We start from the raw sequence: 20,878 nt of genomic DNA, 5'->3' as shown, positions 1-20,878 counted from the left end.
GTATACGCCACAGTGCACACTATTGAGTTATGGATGCCCTTTGTTAAAATCTGCGTAGTAAACGTCAGAAAGGTTACATGTGACGATCATGAGTCGGCGAATCTTTAACAATTATACCACGAGCGCGCGTTGGATATGAGATGATAGATAGCCATCGAGGCGCGTAGCGCCGAGTTGGCTATAATCATCTCATATCTAACAAGCGCGAGTGGAATTTTTGTTTTATTAAAAAAAAACGCCCCTAAGATATCAGACAAATCTTCTCGGCTTTATTTTATAGGAAGAAACCGGATGTTACAATGTACAAATATTAGATTATGGTATATTGGCTCATATACCATAATGGCTAAGCCAATAAAAAGTCTTGAATTTCATTATCACTTATCCAGTTTTTAATAAATCGAATTATCTAAAAGAATGGATTAAAGAGTTCTGGTAGCAAGATATTCATTTGATCAAAAAAGATTGCTTACAACTATTTCATTCGGCTTAATCTCAATTTAGTTCGTTGTTAAAAGTATATTTTTCGTAAATCACAATGTTCGCTAAATGGAAAAACGTTTACCGAAGAGAGACGATCTAAAAACTTTGGAAGACCAAAGTTTACACTAAGTGACTCAATTACTGATTCCTAACTCGACAACTTGAAGTCAGTGTGGTCTTTTATCAGATCAGCAGGGTATCGTTCAACGAAAAAAAATACTACGTCGTACAGCCCAGAACAAGATAATTTGGTTATATCAACTAAGTTGAAATTGTAAATTGGCCACCGTAAAGAGTTAAAGAGCTGACATTTCGAGCGTTAGCGCTTCGTCAGAGCGAAAAACAGTCAGAGATATCAAGTGTCACGTTTACGGATACGAACTCTAATCCTTTTTACTTAATATGTAACTCTTCAGTTTTTAGCACAAAGACACTAAGAAACTTTCAATGACTTTCTATTAAATTTGTTAGCATGCTTTGTTTGATTTCTATTCCGTGACTAGCGAATATCCGCTCGAAGTTAGCTACACAAAGCATCGTTCATTTCTATTTCCCCTACGTCAAAGTGTAAGAACTAAATTCACCTTCTACTAGCACGTAGTTCATTTGCGAGGAGTCATTGTGGCGAAACCATTTCGGAGCCGAACGGAGTTTAGGAGCTCTCTACCCCGGAGTCAAGATCCGACGTAAGTTACGCTTGTAATAGTCTTCATTTTTATCATTTCTAGTTTCGTACTCTTTCGGTTTTCCTTATATCGAACCTTCATGTATCCGTTCTATAGTTTTTATCGCCTGTGCTATACAAAGACTGCCACCTTAAGTGAATAAAGAGTTTGATGCTGCTACTTGTCTAAAGTTCAACACTGTGGTTATACTGGCGAACTCCGGTGCACAACACCACGTGTCTGCGGCATCGGGAACGCGACATCAAGATTATCACATGTCCAAACTGTCAAAAGTTTTAAAATTGTCGTTTTTGTTTCAAGGGTTCATCTCACGCACATTGCTACTCAACATGGGGGGGATTTACGCAGGTTGGTTGTCAGTTTCAGTTGTCTCATCCGTCACGGAGAGTTCTGGTTCTTGTAATTCATTTCTCAGGGTCTTCTTTTGACGCCATCTGCTCACGGTCCTGTACGTAACCATCCCAAGGACCAGCAAAGGAATGTAGGCCAACACCCTGACAAATATTCTTAAACCGTTCCTGGTCCTGATCGACATCCTACTATCGATAGCAGAACTGAAAATGGCGATCAGCGACAGAGTTGTCAGTAAGGCCACGTCTGATTTATTTATCCACTCGTAGCTCTCTTCTTCCTCCTTGACATCCGAAGCTTCCTTGTACGGCCTCAGGAACGCAAAGATCAGGAGGATAAGGACACAGGCAGTTTCCAACATGGCTCTTTTTACAGCTCCTGGTGGCGCTAGAGTGCTTATCGCCAGTAGCACGAAACGGCAAAGAAAGTAGAAAGCAGCACACCAACGATACTGGTCTTTAAAGCAGCTCTGGAGAGCATCAAATATCGGCTTCCATCGATTGAGATTCACCACAAAGAGCAGTTTACGAGTGAGGTAGCTGCGAAACAAGAGGATCATCGGAAATGGAATTACCACGATCAAAATATAAAGGATTGCTAAAATGCCGTAGGCAATATGTTTCTTTGAGAAGTAGCCAATGTTACCATTTGCGTACATCACGAAGGTGGAGTCAAATTTTGCGTAATTAAGGATTCGCAGTGAGATTCTGGTGATGTCAGTGTAGCAGAGCACAAAGATGGTACAAAACGCTCGGAAAGGAGGGGCTCTAACACGTTTGCTAAACCACCAGTTAGGATGATTACCTACAGCTCTAGCTAAAAGCATGACCAGCACCAAGACGAACGTTGGCAGGACGTACATTATGGCCAACTTGTCTGCATCGTCTAGACCTGCGGCAAAGCAAATACCACCGCCTATTTTGAATTTGAAGTTTCCAAGGCCGATAAGAAACTCTATGAAACAGTCGAACTGGAAGCCACCAGGGGTGATAACTTTCATGACTTGGTAGGAATACACCCATGCGTTCAAATACCCAGTGAAGAAATCCAGGTTGATCAACATGACACCCATGACGACAAGCAACAAGATCACTCCGTACACAATCAGCAGTAACAAATACCAGTTCGTACATGTGTTAGAACAGTCTTCCCCTCCAAAGAGCACGCTATAGCTCGCGTTACACGCGCCACAAAGCACGCTCGTCTGATTTCTATTCTTGCTACAAAGGTTCCCGGAATCATACTTCTGTTCAACGGTGTACTGCCCAGTTATGTTACAGTATCCAGTTGGGCAAAAATGAGTCTTAAATTTTTTTTTAACGAGTCCTGCCCAGTATCCATGTGTAAGATAAAATGTCTTCCCGTCCGACTCACACCTGTGGACACCAACATCGGTGGAATCCATGCAAACACATTGATCATCTTTTGCCTTGAATCCTGGATTACACGGTTTCAGTGTTAGGTTAGAGATCGTCTCAGTTAATAGCACTCTCCCCATGTACCACAGTTTCACTGAAAAATTAGTATCAGCTTTCCCTGCGAGTTTAACGTAGGAAATACTTCTATTGGCAATGAATAAGGGCGAAGAGGTGTTCAGAGAAACCGGGTGCTCATGCTGAAGAGGAATAACTTTTACACTGACGCTACCAACGACGGAGTTACCAATCTCGTCAAGCAAAGACAAAGAGGCATTAAAAACCTCACTGGGAGCCACCAACCAGTCGTCTCTGTCAAACTTTATTTTAACTGGTTCAGTAGTGACCTCCTTTGTTAGGGAAGTTTTCTGTCCATCGGCGCTCCTGAATTCCACGAATTTCCATTGCAAAACAGAGTTGTTTACGAGAGATTCACCGGGCCGTCGACAGTTCCTTAGTGTTGTGGCGAAGACTGAGTGTCCTGCAAACGCTGCTTTGTTGCCCAGGAAGATAACCCTTGTTTCCCAGTCATCGTAATCTGCATCAGGATCCGTGTATCCGAAGAAACAGATATGCGTATTTATACCAGTTGCATAAAAACCAACCAGAGGTGGTCCAGGGGCAAAGATGTACAAAGCTCCGCCTCTGTCGTCACTCTTATTATCGTCAAAGAGAAGATACGACTTTTTCTTTAAAACAATTCTCGAACGTCCGTACATAGCAATTGCACCGCCTCTAAACCCCTTGTTCTTGATAAAGAATACATTTCCGAATATTTTCATGGTAGAGCCATCAAGGGCCATGGCAGAGTTGGTGTTGTTAAAGAATGTCACATTTCCTCGGAATATCAGAGGCACTTGGACACTGTAAAGTGTGCCTTCTCCGATAGTCACCAGTTGTTCCATAGGTATCACTCGATTACCCTGAAACGTTGAGAAATTCAAGGTTACATGGTAAGGAATTTCTGGTCCGATTTGGTCTTCGTTCTGATTGGAGAGGAAAAAAGCCACGGCAGCCCCAACTGTTCCGTTGTTCTCACTCCAGTGACAATTGTTGAAGTAGAACTGGGTTAAATCATGTTTGGTTGTGTCGGGAATGGTCGTTCCAAAGATCGATGCGCCCCCTCCCCATATAGCCTTGTTGCCCTCGAACGAGCAGTTGGTGACAGAAAAGGTATTGAGACCGCGTCCGCTTCCTTTGATAAAGTTCCCGATTCGAATTCCTCCACCTGCCAAATTTCCTTTATTGCTGACGAACAGGGTGTGTGCCATTACGAATACATTCCTTCTGCTTTTTTCTTTCATTTCGAGCATAAGACCTCCGCCCCAGTCAGCACGATTTCTTATGAAAGCACACGATTCTACGTCAACTAGACATCCACTGGCATTCGATCGAAAGAAAATTGCCAAACCGCCTCCTCGACTAAACGGAAGCTCAGATGAGTTAAAAAAGTCACTTTGTTTACTTTTGTTAAGCCACACGGCTTCGTTTTCGACAAAGCGGCAATTTCGAAAAATGTAGGTATTGTTGTGTTGAAATGAATCATGTTCACCTGGCGTGACATTGACAGTATTGCTACCGTACGGATCTAACCCTAAATAAACACCTCCTCCTGAGAGCACGTAATATTCATTTTGATTTCCAATGAATTTGTCTTCGACACCAGAGCGCGCAGCATTTTCCGCGAACACGCTATTTGTGAAGTTTACTGCGCCTCCACAGTCAAAACAGTTGACAGCGAGGCCCGATGAAGACGAAATTTCGACGCCGTAGAAGCGTATGTTCTTGCAATATCTAAAATCAAGGGCTGTTTTAAAATTAGCTCCATTGAGTCTGCGATAGGGCTTCTTGGCATAAACCGAGCTCTTTTTCCATCCGCCACAATTCTGTAAGATGAATCCCTCGAAAAATATACTTTCGCTCAGAACAAAAGATAGGCTCACATTCGATTTGCAAATGATTTTTACATCCTTTGGAGTCGAACCTTGCCCTACCAGACCGAAGTTCTCCACATTTGTAAATGTGTAGCTTTCATTCAGCGTGTAGTTCCCTTCTGCCGCTGTTATCTGTGTTGAGTTTTCTCCGCTTTCACGTGCGATAGAGATGGCGAAATCCAGCGAGAGACAAGGTTCACTTGCATTCCCACAAGATTTAGCGTTGTGGCCTCTGGGTGAAACAAAGATATTTCTAATCCTGTTCGATGCCATCGAACATTGAACCGTTATAAGACTCAAGATCAAGAAATGCAAGCAAGAACTTAGCGTTTCCATTGTTTGGACGCACCCACAACACAACTAGCCTAATTAATTCAAAGGGCATCAAGTAAATTAGACAGATTTCTGAGAAATATTGAATGACACGGGGTAGCCCCGTCACGCAAACTTAGGCTAAAAGATCCTGGTCCGACAAGCTCTCCTTTATGGTCGATTAACATCGTTTTAACAGCGATAAAAAATTATTTGCACCATAAATGATAGCAATTGCATGGCACAAATAGAATAACTGGATCGATAATATAGAAGATATGAGAATATAAATAGCTAGTATTAATGAATTTAAATCGTGACTCTTGTTGTCTTTCACGGAAAGCTTGGAAACCAAAGTACCTCTCTATTTGAAGAAACTTTCTAAATTGATATATTTCGTTTACAAAATGAAAAAGTTGATTTCGTTTTCTGAGTCATTAGAGAAATGAATGCATTCCATAATGAATTTTCGTTTCACAATTAATCGATTTAATCCAGTTTTGATTTTGAAGTCAGGGTTTACAACTGTTCTCCTCTGATGTAAGTTTTATCTTTAACTGCTAAGCGCCTCTTTAATAAGTCTTGTCAAGAGAATTACATATAGGTTTCATATTAGCATGTAAGTTAAATTTACAATTATGTTCAAAGCCATCATTAACTGTCCTATGTACCCAACTCAGAGTATGTATGGATTTGTTTGAGTGGTTTGTTTCAAGCAGAATTCATGAGAAGAAGTATTTTCCTTATTCCAATTTTTCATTTTTTTCAAATCATTTGAAGTTTATTGCCCTCTACAGATTAACCACGACTCTGGGGAAAAGTAACGCGATAGGCTTTTGAGTGTTTTACATAATTTATCGACCTTCGTCATGTCAGTCAAGATCGGAGATACACAAGAGCTAAGTTAGTTACTTAGAATGAGCTGGGGGGACCGGAAGCTGTTCATATCATGGAGGTTTTAAAAGATTAACCCACTAATACAGTGACAATAAATTTCTCAACAAAATCAATTAAACGTAGCACATCACTATCTAACGAAAAATCTATGTCACTTTGGACCACATACAAAGATCAAGCGTTGTGAACAACATGCATTACCGAGAAATGAGGGCTTGTCACCGCAAAGATGTCGCAGCCAACCAAACATTCTACTTGACAGATTTTTTAATGGGATCTTAAAAACCCCATTAAATGCATACGATAAGAAAATTAAGTAACAAGGAAAATTTATATGACAGTAAATGACGCAGGATTTCAACCTGTCATTTCTACTTTCACTTGCCCCTGCAAATCCCGCGTTTCTTTCTGGGTAATAAGGACCTTAAGCAGTCAGGACGGCAACGTCACGGAAGACGTCGATTAAAAAATGAATTTTTACTTTTAGCTAGAATTTCGAAAATGACTGCATGTGTTTACCGTCTCATGGGGCGCCAGACTTCAACCTCAACATAACGTATAAAAGTAGCGTTGAGTTCCAAATGGAAATTAAAATAGTTTGCCGTCGCGGTTTCGGTTCGCAGACGACGCAAATTTCGGTGACTTCACGTTGTTGTTTTGCAAAGGGTGGCTAAAAAATGAACAAAGTTTTAAAACGCACGTGCTGGGCTATTGTTCTTCCAATTAGATCTTTTGTTTTTTCGCGTTTCCGTTGCCGTCGCCGTCGTGGTTTGCTTAAGGTCCCTAAAGAGCATTGCGACTTCCGGCCCTACTATGACAGCCCTAACATCATGATGGAAAAGAGATCGATTTTCACAATACTTGAGCTACGTAGTTGTATGCTAGAAAGTTGTTCAGTTATAACAGAGGAACCTTTATTAAATCTTGGATCATGGGGGCATTTGAACACCAAGGAAGCAGAAATATTAGAATAGGGAACAACGCTGGAAAAATTAGAACGGGTTACAAAACTGCCGGATGTGAAACGTTTTGGCGAAACAGTGACTTGACCCTTTTACGCCCCACCTCCCGGCTGTCTAGACATCTTTCCTAGAACTGATGGTGCAAAGTTCGTGTAGCATTTATATCTTCATTTGCATTCAGCTGCTGAGAAAGAGAGGGAAATCAGGGGTTCCTTAAGCATAATGAGTTCTCTGTTTCTCTGTTTCTTTATTCTCTTGCCTTCTGTGGCAGCGTTGTGGAGTAAGACAATTTTCGTCGCACCGAATGGTAACGACTCGTCGAACTGTAAACAAGATCAGCCTTGCAAGTCAATTGACCGCGCTTTCGACGTAGCTTTTAAAGGAAGCGGTGCCAATTCAACATTAATCAAAGTAGAAAGCGGCAATTACACCTTGGAAAACAGCTCCCACTTCACAAACGTGGATACCTTCGCTCTTGTTGGCCCTGGGGACGGCAAGGTAAGAATTACTTGCGAGCCAAATGTAGGCATTTCGTTCGTTCTTTGTGAAAATATTACTTTCGAAAGAATACAGCTACAAAGATGTGGCGGATGGCGAGAAAGTCCCGTGGGAGCAAACAATTCGGCTCCTCTAGGACCCAAGGGTAACCGAGGTGTTCTCTTCAGGACCGTATTGGACTTTCGATATTGTAGAAACTTGCGATTCACCAATGTTAATGTATCAAACTCGCCAGGGGTTGGAATAAACTTCTTTAATGTTGGAGGCGTTTTGAACTTAACGAACTGCATATTAGTCGACAATAAAGGGGCAAACTCTAACAAATCAAACGGGTCGCTGCAAGGATTACCCTCTAATAACTCTGATGTCATCAAAGATGGATATGTGCTTTCAGGAGGTGGAGTTATCTTAACTCTCAGCAAGTACGGAGAATATGGTTATAATGTCAGTCAAAGCAAACACGACTCGTTCCAACACAACAACAGCTACATCTTCTCGAACTGCACTTTTCTCGGAAATGAAGCATTTGGATGGGATGTAAGTGAGAAATACGATCAAAAGAAGGATCCCGGTCGATCAGAATTTAGCTTAGGTGCAGGTTTGGCGATCAATTTTAAAGGCAATGCCAGCGACTGCCAAATTCAAATACAGTTTTGCTCATTTATTGGGAATAAGGCTATATGGGGAGGAGCTCTAAACATCGAAATCAGAGATGAGGTGGAAAGGAACCATTTCATGATAAACAGCACTTTATTTCGTAACAATTCTGGTACACTAGAAGGCGGAGGAGTTCGGATTGGCAATTTACAAACACGGGCTGTATGGATTAATACGTTTATCTTTGATAACTGTACATTCACAAACAACAGAGCCATTTGGGGTGGTGGTATGTCATTGTATGGAAGTCCTATTTCGAGTTCTGCCAAGACTCAAGTCATGGCGAAGTTCAACCTTAGTATCTGGCGTGACAACCGAGGAACAGTAGGATCCGCATTAGCGGTCATGTTTGATCAAGAAGACCAGACTGAATCGGGAACTCCATTTTCGATCAGCTTCAAAGACTGCACGTTTACTGGAAACCAAGTTGTCATTCTAGATGAAGGTGTTATGATAGGAGAAGGTGCGTTGTACAGCGATGGAGTAACCCTTAACTTTACAGGAAAAACCTCGTTCAAAAACAACACAAACACGGCATTGTCCTTGGATGGTTCGAGGATAAAGATAAACGATCATGTGGATTTTGTAAATAATAAAGGTTACAGAGGAGGGGCCATAGCAATGCGCGGCTATTCTAAAATAATTTTCCGGAAGAATTCAAACTTATCTTTTTACAATAATTCCTGCGAACACAAGGGAGGAGCATTGTACATTGAAACTCCTGGATCTCCAATGGTGGCCTTTAACGCAACTGGTGTGAACTTTCATAATTGCTTTTTCGGATATGAAGGCAAAGACGACTTTCAAAACTGGGAAACAAATGTACTTTTTAAAGGAAATGAAGCAGTTGATGATAAAAAAGGAAACTCAGTATATGCAACAACTCTTCGGAACTGTCGACAGCCTGGTGAGTCTCGGAACAACAACACAGTGCTGAAATGGAAATTCATCCATTTCAAAACTTTAAATGGTACGAATTCCTCGAGAAAGAAAGAAGTTGCAACTGATGCTGTTAATATTCATTTCAATCGAGCAGATTGGGAAGTTGCTCCAGGAGAAGTGTTCAACGCAACGGTTGAGTTAGTGGACGAAATAAACAACACCGTCGTTGGAATTGTGGACATTGATATCGAAATTCCTCCAAATGCAACACCAGTTAAACTTGGCACAACCTCTACGGTCTTCCTGGCTGACGGAAATATATCTTCTCTAAGTCTGGCTGGAAAGAGCGGGAGTGTGTTCACGGTTGTTCTGCGGTACATGGGAAGAGAACTATTACAGCATAAAATAGCAAACGTGTTTTTGCGGGACTGCTACCCTGGCTTTTATTATGAGAAAACCCTATGGAGTTGTGTTTGTATGACGAACTCCTCTGGAATAGCGGGCTGTGACTTACATAAAAAGACTTTTTACTTGAAATATGGCTATTGGGCAGGGAAAGTACATGGTGAATTCACAACACATCTCTGCCCAGATGGATACTGTACCACTCTGAAGTCCATTTCTCCAGCTGACTATATATATAACGGGACAGTGTGCAAAAAAGGCAGAAATCAGACGAGCGTACTTTGTGGCAAATGCAAGACTGATTACAGTGTCATGTTTGGAAGCGAACGGTGTTTACCCGGTTGCACCAATCGATGGCTATGGATGATTATTGTCTATGTAATGGCCCTTATTGCAGTTACTTGCTTTGTGTTGTTGGTTAATCCGAATCTGTCAGGGGGACACCTAAATGCTTGTTTGTACTCATACCAAATTATGAAAACACTCACCCCAGAAGGGTTTACTTTCGATCCTTTCATTGAATTTCTTATTGCACTGACTAACATTCAAGTTAATGTTGGACATGGCGTTTGTTTCGCTGCTGGTTTGAGCAATGTTGACAAGTTAGCCATATCGGCTCTCTTTCCAATCGCTGAAATAATTCTTATATTGCCTTTGTTAAACTGGGTTTTGATTAAAACTTGGAGCAGAGGCTTGGACTGGCTAGTCGATAGAATGAGTGACAGAGAGCGTTGTCGTTATGGTTGTTTCTGCAGAAACGCACTTGTGAGCTGGCTAGAGTTCTTTTCTGCTTCATTCAGAAGACGCATAGAGAATGGGTTTGACCACGCCTACTGCACCATAGTAGTATTGTGCTATGTCGACATAACCAACATTGCACTGCGTCTCTTGCATTTCGTCCAAGTTGGTAAGCGGTGGGTGTTGTTTGATGATGGCAATGTTGAATTCATTGACAGCGTTTGGCACGGTATGTTCGTAACTGGCGCTATTTTCATTTTGCTGTTCGTCATTTGTTTCACGTTGAGACTTGTCATCTACCCAGATAAGTCAAACTTACGACTAGAAACCTTGCATGTTTGTTTTAAGCCTGGATATCGCTCTTTTGTGGCTTATTACCTTGTTTGTCGACTGGTGCTGTTGGTAATAAGCACTTTTATGCCTACTGGTACTTTGAAAACCTCGTTGTTGCAGTTGTTTTGCATGCTCTTTATGTTTGCCGTCGCAACTATGAGGCCTTACACAGAGAGGCACCGTGGTGGAAATGGAGAAGAGGCTCCACGGGGAAGTAAATTTACGGAAGGAAGAGAAGGCGTCAGTGAAACACCAGCCTTTGACCAAGAACTAATCCGTGTAGGTGCGGGTGGCGACGAAGTGGTAGAAGCACAAACAATGGCAACTCAGGGTAACTCCGGAGGAGAGCAGAATTCAAGAAGAGGCTCGACAGGAGGTTCCCAACAAGTAGCAAATCATCACACTGCGCCTAAGAATGAAGGAGAAGAGGCAGAGAGACCTAGTCACCAAGAAGAGGAAGGGGATCATAGAAATACTGGTGAGGAGAAAATGGAAAACCTGTACATCAATGAGTCTGACCTTGTGATCTTAATGACGCTGAGTGCCATTGCAGTTTTAAGTATTCTCTGCATCGACACAGGACCCCAAACAGAAGTCTCTAAAACTAGAACAGAAGTCTCCAAAACTACTGTCAGGGGTTTCCAATGGTGTGTTAGCATTTTGGCATACGTCCCTCTGGTAATGGCTTTGCTTCCATACATCTTTTATTTACGACGCCTACTACAGCGGTATAGCCGCGAGAAAAAGCCGCATCATATCCCTGAGCCACACGTACAGGTTGTATCATCTCTGCCACCTTCCCGTTTAACTGAGCGCCGCCCCGAAGAAAGAGATGATCTTTCAAGTGAGCGAACGCCACTTATAGGAAACAGAGAAGATGCAGATTCTCACCAAAGTAGCAGATTTTATACAACGCCCTAGAGCCTTCCAGTACGTCAGAGGTGCGTCACAAGTTCTAAGATACTTAAACACCGCATGCTTTACTTACTGCCCCTTAATCTTACTAAATAAACGTTTAGACGCCAGTGCATATAAGACGAAGGGAAAGCTGTAAAGCACCTTTCATGAGGGCGAAGAGAAAACTTGCACGATTCAGGTAGATTGAGAGAGAATTCGCCAGTAGTTACTGCACGCTGCGCTTTCGGCATTACTGCTTGTGATCCTCGCGTTACTTAACATATAGGATACTAGTCCCATAGGATTCTAAAATGAGCACTTCAAGTCGTACTTAGCTTTAAAGTTTTCTCACTCGCTTACATTGGACTCGCCCCCCTCCCCCGGCCGCTGCCCCTTTTCCCAGCCCATAGGAAAATAAATTTATTTACGCAGCTAAGGTGCAACCTTACTTGGGAGGGTGGTGGAAGAATTGTTCATAAATTAAATTGGGACTTCTCACATCATTGTCAAGATCATTATTTTGCTTCAAGTGACACGTACTTTTGCCATCCTTCAGTATAGCTATCTCGTACCTCACTGGCGAGCTCCGTGTGGCTCAGTGTATCGCCCTATCAAACGGAAAGTCTGAGCTAGGCACGAATCTTCGTTCGATTTTGTGACGATCGAGCTTGAAATTTGCTGTTTGATTTCTTTCTGCGGAAGCTGTCGCAGTAGGACTCTTGCGTAGTTGCTGTATTTTGGTTTGTTTTTTCGAGGCCTGAAACCTTTTTCCATACAGATAATAAAGACATCCTGAGCCATCGATAATAATTTTGATGTCCTCTTTTGTTTCCCTTTAGTTGCCAGAGATGAATTGTACTTAGCTACGAATCATGAAGAAGCTGACGTCTCAGTGATTTGAAATAAAGAAGGACTGAATAGCTTCTAACGTAGTTCAAAAACAATCATCACGGACCAAAAACAGTTTGACCTTTGACTCTTTAATTTTGTACTAATGCTTTTGTTATTTTAGGAACCTTACAGTCCGTTTTTCTTTAAAATAGTGATTTCACGTTAAAAAAACTGATACTTGATCAGTATTATTTCATTTGCAATCAGCGATCTATTAAAGCATGCGTGGCACAGTTAGAGATAAACTTTTATATTGAGGTTAAGTATTAATTGTTTATATGTTGACGAGACTCTCCAGAACATGCATAATAAGCTCTAGTGTAGTCGATCAAAAATTACGATGATTGATTTGTATCTGTAATTAGCGGAACATATCAGTAGTTCAACCAGCATTTAACAGGTTAGGTTATGATTAAGCAAGGATTTTTTCTACAGCTGAAGGTAGTTTTTCCTTATGTGGGATCTGTGACTTTGTCGATTACCAAATTTCTACTTTATTAAAACAAATATTTTCCCTTTTGTGCTCGTTATATTTTATGATCAAGGGGCCGCTTTTTGGCTTTCCCGTCTGCGTTATACAACTCTTTCGGTAAACTAACACTGTATTTTTTTGTTACTCTCTACATGTTAATATAAACAACTTTTCCTACGTTTGGTTTGTTTACTCAATGGCGAAATCCAGCGAGAGACACATTTGACTTGCATTTCCACAAGTCTTAGCGTCCACCTGGTAAAGCAAAGATATTCCAAATCCTGCCCGATGCTAACGAACATTTGACCAATTTAGGACTGAAGATCAAGAAATGCAAGCTATAGAACTACGCATTTCCATTGTTTGGACGCACTCAAAACAAACCTAACATGACTGATCCAAAGGGCATTAAGAAAATGAGACAGATTTCCGAGAAATATCTTAGACACACGACGCACATTCAATGGGTGGCTCCGTCACGCAAATTTCAGTCACGAAATCCTGGCTTGACAAGCTCATATCTTTGGCTTCTTAACGACAGTAAAAATATATTTTCACCACGTACGCAGCAATTACATGGCACAAATAGAATAACTGTAATGATAACACAGCAGTTATGATAACATAAATAGCTAGTATTTATGAATTAAAACCGTGATCCATATCTTCTTTCGTGGAAAGCTTCGAAAACGAAATGTACCTCTATAATTAAAGATGCTTTCTTAATTAACTTACCGCAATAACCAGATAAAAAATATTTGATTTTCTATTCTGAGTCAGTAGAGACTGAAATGAAAAAAATTCTACATTTAATTTTTCACACTTCATCCTGTTATGATTTTAAAGTCCCCATTTTGTAATTGATTGCCTGTGATGTAAGTTTTATTTTCTACTGTTCCTAATGAATGAGAGCCTCTTAAATTAGTTTTGTTAATATTATTAAATGAAAGTTTCGTATCAGCGTGTTAAGTCAGGTAAATCGACAATTATGTTCAAGGCCGCTACTAACTGTTCTGTTTACCCAAGGCAGAGTATCAATGAATTTATAATAATAATAATAATAATAATAGTAATAATGATAATAACGGTTTATTCACAGTATATCCACATAAAAGGTGTGGCTCTTCATCTGTGAAGGCCTACGATACTAATATTTAATATTGAACTAAAATATGATAACTAAATTGTAATAAAACTATATATGAAAGTAAATAAAGTGTAGAACGTAGATATTCGTAAAACAGTGCTTAATACATTAATGTAGAGCGAAGTATATGTTTGTGGAGGAAAGAAACAAATAAACTACCCGCTTTCATCCCGACAAGCCTGTTTCGTGGTTGCCCACTCATCAGGGGCAATTTTTTTGCCTTCTGTGGCAGCGTGGAGTGAAAAAATTTTCGTCGCACCGTACGGTAACGACTCGTCGAACTGTACACAAGGTCAGCCTTGCAAGTCCATCGACCAAGCTTTTGATGTAGCTTTGAATGGAGGCGGCGCTAATTCAACATTAATGAAAGTACAAAGTGGAAATTACACGATGGAAAAGCGCTTTAACTTCACAGGGGTGAATACCTTCGCTCTTTTTGGCCATGGAAACGGCAAGGTAAGAATTACTTGCGAGCCTAACGTAAGCATTTCGTTCGTTCTCGGAGAAAATATTACTTTTCAACTATATGGCTACAAAGATGTGGCGGATGGCGAGAAAGTCCCGTGGACACAAACAAGTCGGAACCTGTAGGACGCGGTAACAGTGGTGTTCTTTTCAGGACCGCATTGGACTTTCGATATTGTAGAAACGCGCGATTCACCAATGTTGAGATGTCAAACTCGCCAGGGGTTGGAATAAACTTCTTTAATGTTGGAGGCGTTTTGAACTTAACGAACTGCATATTAGCCGACAATAAAGGGGCAAACTCTAACAACTCAAACGGGCCGCCACGACGATTCATTGAGGATGGATATGTGCTTTCGGGAGGTGGGGTTATTTTAACTCTCAGCAAGCACGGAGACTATGGTTATAATGTCACACCAAGCTTACACGACTCGTTCCAACACAACAACAGCAAGATCTTCTCGCATTGCACTTTACTCGGAAATAAAGGGTTTGGATGGGATATGAGTAAGATATACGATCAAAAGAAGGATCCCGATCTATCAGAATTTAGCTTAGGTGCAGGTTTGGCGATCAATTTTAAGGGCACTGCCAGCGATTTCCAAATTCGAATTCACTTTTGCTCTTTTAATAGCAATGAGTCTCTATGAGGAGGAGCTCTAAACATCGATATAAGAGATGAGGTGAAAAGGAACCATTTCATGATAAAGCACAATTAATTTCGGAAAATTGTGGGAAACTCGCCGGCGAGGGAGTTCGAAGTGGCAATTTGCAAACACGGGCTGCAGTTGAACTATGAATACATTTATCTTTGACTAAAACTGTACGTTCACAAACAACAGAGCCCTTTGGGGCAGTGGTATATCACTATTTACTAAAACTTAACTAGACCATTGGATAATGCAATTCAAGACTTTTTATTGGCTTAGCCATTAAGGTATATCAGCCAATATACCATAATCTACAAATATCGCAAGCGTACGTGTCAGCTTGAAATTTAATAAAATTTAATAATTTAATTTGACGTTTTCAATAAAACAATTATTCCACTCGCGCTTGTTGGATATGAGATGATTATAGCCAACGAAGCGCGTAGCGCCTCGTTGGCTATCTATCATCTCATATCCAACGCGCACTCGTGGAATAATTGTTAAATGAAAGATCTATATGGGGCTCTGTTAATGCGAAGACTACATTCATGGTGAAGTTCAACCCTATGTACCTGGCGTGACAACCTAGCAACAGTAGGATCCGCAATGGCGGTTATGCTTGACAGAAAACAGGAAGTCCAGATGGAACCTGAAATTCCATTTTCCATCAACTTCAAAGACTGCACGTTTACAGGGAACCAAGTTGTCATTTTAGATGAAGGTGTTACGATCGATAGGCGAAGGTGCGTGCGTTGTACAGCGATGGAGTGACCCTTAACTTTCAAGGGAAAACTTTGTATATAAACAATACGAACTCGGCTTTGTCCTTGGATGGGTCAGTGGCAAAGAACATTGAACGATCATGTGGATTTTCTCAATAATTAACAAATGGTGAACACCACAGCGTACACAATTGAGTTATGGATGTACGCGGGAGGTTACTAAGCACGAAAGAAGCGTAAGAGTCGCTCGAGGCGATATCCGAGAGCGACTCTAGCTTCTTGAGTGCTCAGCAAACCTCCCAAGTGCATCCATAACTCAATAGTGTACGCTGTGGTGTTTACCATTTGATTTATACCATAACATTGATACATTGTAGCTAAAGAGTTCCCTTTTACTTAACAAATCTTACGCGACCAAAAAAAACAAGCGCGCGCGGAAAAATAGTCTTTGCATTTGCTCACGTCAGTAGCGTACACCCATATATGGGCAAATGGGGGACGCCAAACTGACCAATCAGAGCGCGCGCTTTACTTTGGTTATGTTATAATAAGGGTTACAGAGGAGGGGCCATTGCAATGCGCGGCTATTCTAAAATAATTTTTCGAAAGAATTCTTTCTTATCTTTTTACAACAGTTCGTGCGATCACAAGGGAGGAACATTGTACATTGAAGCTGCTGGATCTACAATGGTGGACTTCAACGCAACTGGTGTGGACATTCATGATTACTTTTTCGGATACCAAGACGAACAAAGAGACTTTCAAACTAGGAAATATCTGTACTTTTTGAAGGGAATGAAGCAGTCGCTGTAAAGAAAGGAAACTCGGTATACGCAACAACTCTTCGGAACTGTCGGCAGCTTGGTGAGTCTCTGAACCACAACACATCGAATGCTCTTCAACTCAGATAAAACGGACACCAGATACATTCGCAAATCACTCAAGAACTTCTCGCGTACTCCTTTAGCAGTTATATTAAATCAGGCTGACAAACCCGAGCCTCTAAAGGGAAAAGAAAAAAATAGTTTTAGATAGGAAAGGGAACGGTCCATGGTTTACAATTGGAGTAGAGGAGGAAAATACCTACCGTATGGGAGGGATTTGTCCAACTGAAAACAGTAGTCTCATTAGTGATGGAGGTGGTAAACAGTTCCCAAATTTAACATTATTAGCTGGTGTAGCTCTTATTTAAACAAGAAACAAAAGTATAAGTACGCATCCTTATGCATCAGTCAGTTTTACTACCTGTACCCATCCTCCCAACCCCCCTCCCCCCAGGCTAACCCCTGGCATTTGTATTTATAAAAGCTCAATAAGGCGGGGGACTTCAAAACAGTCACTTTCAGACTGCAAAAAGTCTTCAAGTACTGTAAACACTTCATCACTTTCCGATAATAATTCGGCTATTTTAAAGTTCTTTTATTGAGGGTGGAATTGAGTTCCAAATTTTAACACCAAGAGCATTCGATGGGTTGGAGATATTACTGAGTACAATGTCTAAAGAACCATGCGTTACTTTCATGAATAAATCATATTCCAGGGACATATTTTAAAGTATAATTAAACTTACCTCTGTCGTCCTTCGACGGACTCCACGAGGAAACAGAAGCGCCCGCGGTTGTGTTTTGTCAGCGGATATAGTATACCAGCAAAGCATCTTGGGTATAATGTTCGATTTGATTTAATGTGAACGATTTAGAAGGGAACTGATCGATTTGATTTAATGTAAACGATTTAATTTGTTCGATGTAGAAGGAAACTGATCGATTTGAAAGGTACCTAATCAATTTAAAAAGTATCTGATCAAATTAACCTGTCCGCTACGAGAAGATGGCACTCGATTTAAAAAAGGTTTGTTGATTGAATTGGCGCTATGGAGCTCATTTTATATTGTTGATTTTCGATTTGACATGTTGAATTTTGACAGTATAAACGCGCCATACTTACCGTCCATATTGCTGTATCACAAAAGGGTATTGCAGTCCTAAAATTGTTGCATTGCTTCCTCAATAGCAATAGAACTTGGCAGGATAGTCAACACCCCCTGATAATGATTGTTTACAAAGCGTATCTCGTGGTTTCTCTATTCCCACTTCGTTGAAATACTTTGCGTAAGAGATCTTTGTTTAATTATAAGTCTACAACCGAACCGTGAACTAAATGTAAGCGGAATTTTGCTAGTTCAGAAACATGTTTCTCGCGTGCAGAATGACACTAATTATTTCAAAATGAGGCCGGTCTATTGAGATAAAACGCAAAAATAAAACATTGGACTATGAAGCACGTGGCTACAGGAACTAAGGTCGTGTGTTACATATACGAAACAGGAACAAACAATTATCTAACTCCGATCATAATTTAATATATCATAATTGAATGTTTCATGGTACTTCGGGGGATAAAGCTCATTTTAGGACAAAAAAAGAGCGAAAGGTCTGCAAAGGGCATAGTCCATCATACATCACTGCAGATGTGCGACGAAGAAAAGTGTAGTGTTTGAATATTTGTTTATTTAATGAGAGTTTTATAAGGGTCAAACCTGGAAAACCACAACTTTCGCTGAAATGTTTGTAAAAGCCAACGTTCAACAGCTTTATATTTATACTACTTCTTCTCCAGAGGCTACTGTGCCTTCTTAAGTTATTCGTGCCGGTAGTAAGACTACGACCCGGGTAGCACGTTCACATTTTTCACACCCACCTTTTCCCGACAGCGGTCCGAAAAAAGCTCACATCTGGAAATAAAACCATTTCTGCGTATCTCGGAACTCAAGAAACGCTTCGAGTAATCATTGCACCAGCTGACATAGCAGACTCGAGTGCGAGTCGGTATACCTACATCAAATACTTGCATTTTGGAACCAGTGACTTTGAAAAATCAACTCAACTAGTTAGTTATTTAGTATTCTTGCCCAAGAAGGTAGCTAAGTAGTGATCTATCCCCCTCAAATATGTTCAGGTCCAAAGCCATCAATGCATTATATAGCGAAATATTGTAGAGCGTGGCTGTTGCGTAATGAAAAATTTAACATAAGCCTGCATACGTATGATGCACGATCCTCGCAGTAGAGAGCGCTATTTATGCAATAGCGAAAATCAGACCTGAAAAAAATCAGGCCTGTACGGGATTCGAACCACTGACCTCTGCGATACTAGTGCAGCGCTCTACCAATTGAGCTAACAAGCCAACTGGGAGCAGGACGTTAAGTTGATTCGTAATAAACCCGTGAAAGTGATAAATCAGATACAATGAAATATATGAAGTTCATATATTTTGAACTGCGGTATTAGATACGTATGCTGCACGATCCTCGCAGTAGAGAGCGCTATTTATGCAATAGCGAAAATCAGACCTGAAAAAAATCAGGCCTGTACGGGATTCGAACCACTGACCTCTGCGATACTAGTGCAGCGCTCTACCAATTGAGCTAACAAGCCAACTGGGAGCAGGCCGTTAAGTTGACTCGTAATAAACCCGTGATGATAAATCAGATACGATGAATATATGAGGTTCATATATTTTGAACTGCGGTTATAGATACGTATGATGCACGATCCACCGCATGATGCACTAGTATCGCAGAGGTCAGTGGTTCGAATCCCGTACAGGCCTGATATTTTTCAGGTCTGATTTTCGTTATTGCATAAATAGCGATCTCTACTGCGAGGATCGTGCATCATACGTATCTATAACCGCAGTTCAAAATATATGAACCTCATATATTCATCGTATCTGATAAGCCTGCATGTTGTCTGGTCAGACCAGAATGTTCACGCCCATCGGGAAAAGATTGACATTAAGATTTAACCAGAAAAAAGAAAGTAAACAAACCCATGTTGTGCCTATCTCCTTAAATCCTTCCTTCCAAGATAATAAATTTAAGAAGTGAATGACTACTTCTTATAGAAGTCCAAAGCCAATCAATGCATCCTATGGCAATATATTATTGAGCATGGTTTGATATATCAGAAGGAACTCTTCGCCTCGCTAGAGCCTCTCGTTCACCCCAAACCAAGCTTTGCACTAAGCGAGGGACAAATTGTCATGGATTGTATGTCAGCGGGAGGAGAGAACACGGCTGCTCGGCTAAGAACTAGGTCAAATTCGTCTTTTTTTTTTTGGCCCGGAAAGCTGAGGCTAGCGGAATTGCTCTTAATCCGCCTTGAACAGGCAAGAAGAGGTATAATTACTGCTTCCCGTTTTCTGGATCGTCTGTTGAAGTCACAGTGTACTCTTACTATAGCTATGAACGAGCAGTAGATATCCCTATGACGAGAACGACACGCAATGCTGTTGCAGAGTTCACATCTTTTCTCTGCAATTCATTTTATTAGTGAACGAAAATGCCAGTTTCAAGGTAATTTCTGTAATTAATCAAACAATCAATAGAAATTAAAATAGTAAGGAAGAGGAAACAATTACGATTCATTTTTTCAGCGTCTTAAAAAATACTTGTAAATTATTTAAAATACTTACCTCTACTCGAGGCAATTGTCATCTCGACCGGTTCCCTCTTACACAAAGTAAGCACCAAGTGTTTCTATAGATACTCCTCTGAATTTCATTTGGTAGGTTTGACTGTAACTCATTTTGAATATTACATACCGTCAACAGAAGAAAATTTAGTAAAAGTGCAGGGAAGTTGAAAACTTATCAACAGTAAAATATAGTAGTATTGTAGCAAGCAGAGGTTTTAATCACCGAACCAGGTTTATCTTTCGTTCTTTTTGTCCTAAAATGAGCTTTATCAAGCTAAACAATAATTTACAAAATAAAAATATGAACTCAATAAGGATCGGGGTTAAATAATTGTTTGCTCCTGTTTCCTTTATATAACACTCGACCTTAGTTCCTGTGGCCACGTGCTTCACAGTCCAAAGTTGTATTTTTGCGGAGTTCTCGATTTCTGTGGACCCTAATTTTGAATTAATTAGCGTTTTTCCGCACACGAGAAACACGTTTCTGAACTAGCAACATTTCGCCAACATTTGGTTCGCGGTTTAGTTAAAGACATATTTAAACAAAGATCTCTTACGTGAAGTAATTACAGCCTCCTTTTCAACGAAATGGAAAGAGAGAAA

The 20,878-nt window shown here is 40.7% G+C and overlaps 2 protein-coding genes and 1 long non-coding RNA gene across 4 annotated transcripts in view; 1 reads left to right on the top strand and 2 right to left on the bottom strand.

Moving 5' to 3' along the window:
• Window positions 1–249: 249 nt before the first annotated feature.
• On the bottom strand, window positions 250–5,246 carry LOC111328224 (uncharacterized). Its single transcript, XM_022932618.2, has one exon. The coding sequence runs from the start codon at window positions 5,203–5,205 to the stop codon at window positions 1,510–1,512; it is 3,696 nt and encodes a 1,231-aa protein (XP_022788353.2). The 5' UTR covers window positions 5,206–5,246; the 3' UTR covers window positions 250–1,509.
• LOC111327692 (uncharacterized) lies at window positions 5,242–12,860 on the top strand. Its single transcript, XM_022931927.2, has 2 exons — window positions 5,242–11,494; window positions 12,290–12,860. The coding sequence occupies exon 1, from the start codon at window positions 7,263–7,265 to the stop codon at window positions 11,472–11,474; it is 4,212 nt and encodes a 1,403-aa protein (XP_022787662.1). The 5' UTR covers window positions 5,242–7,262; the 3' UTR covers window positions 11,475–11,494; window positions 12,290–12,860.
• A 2,466-nt stretch (window positions 12,861–15,326) lies between these two features.
• LOC148722770 (uncharacterized) overlaps window positions 15,327–20,878 on the bottom strand; it is a 19,761-nt gene continuing 14,209 nt past the window's right edge. For both annotated transcript variants that reach the window (XR_015992018.1, XR_015992017.1), the window contains one exon: window positions 15,327–16,799. This is a non-coding gene — a long non-coding RNA (uncharacterized LOC148722770). The remainder of the gene's footprint in view (window positions 16,800–20,878) is intronic.

The sequence above is a fragment of the Stylophora pistillata genome, chromosome 9 (genome assembly GCF_964205215.1).
Source record: "Stylophora pistillata chromosome 9, jaStyPist1.2, whole genome shotgun sequence".
NCBI classification, from domain to species: Eukaryota; Metazoa; Cnidaria; class Anthozoa; order Scleractinia; family Pocilloporidae; genus Stylophora; species Stylophora pistillata.
The sequence above is the reverse complement of the archived record's forward strand: the minus strand, read 5'-3'. Positions and strand labels throughout refer to the sequence as shown.

Excerpts from the sequence above, each read along its gene's own strand:
- LOC111328224 (XM_022932618.2), bottom strand. The coding sequence starts at position 5,205 with ATGGAAACGCTAAGTTCTTGCTTGCATTTCTTGATCTTGAGTCTTATA.
- LOC111327692 (XM_022931927.2), top strand. The coding sequence starts at position 7,263 with ATGAGTTCTCTGTTTCTCTGTTTCTTTATTCTCTTGCCTTCTGTGGCA.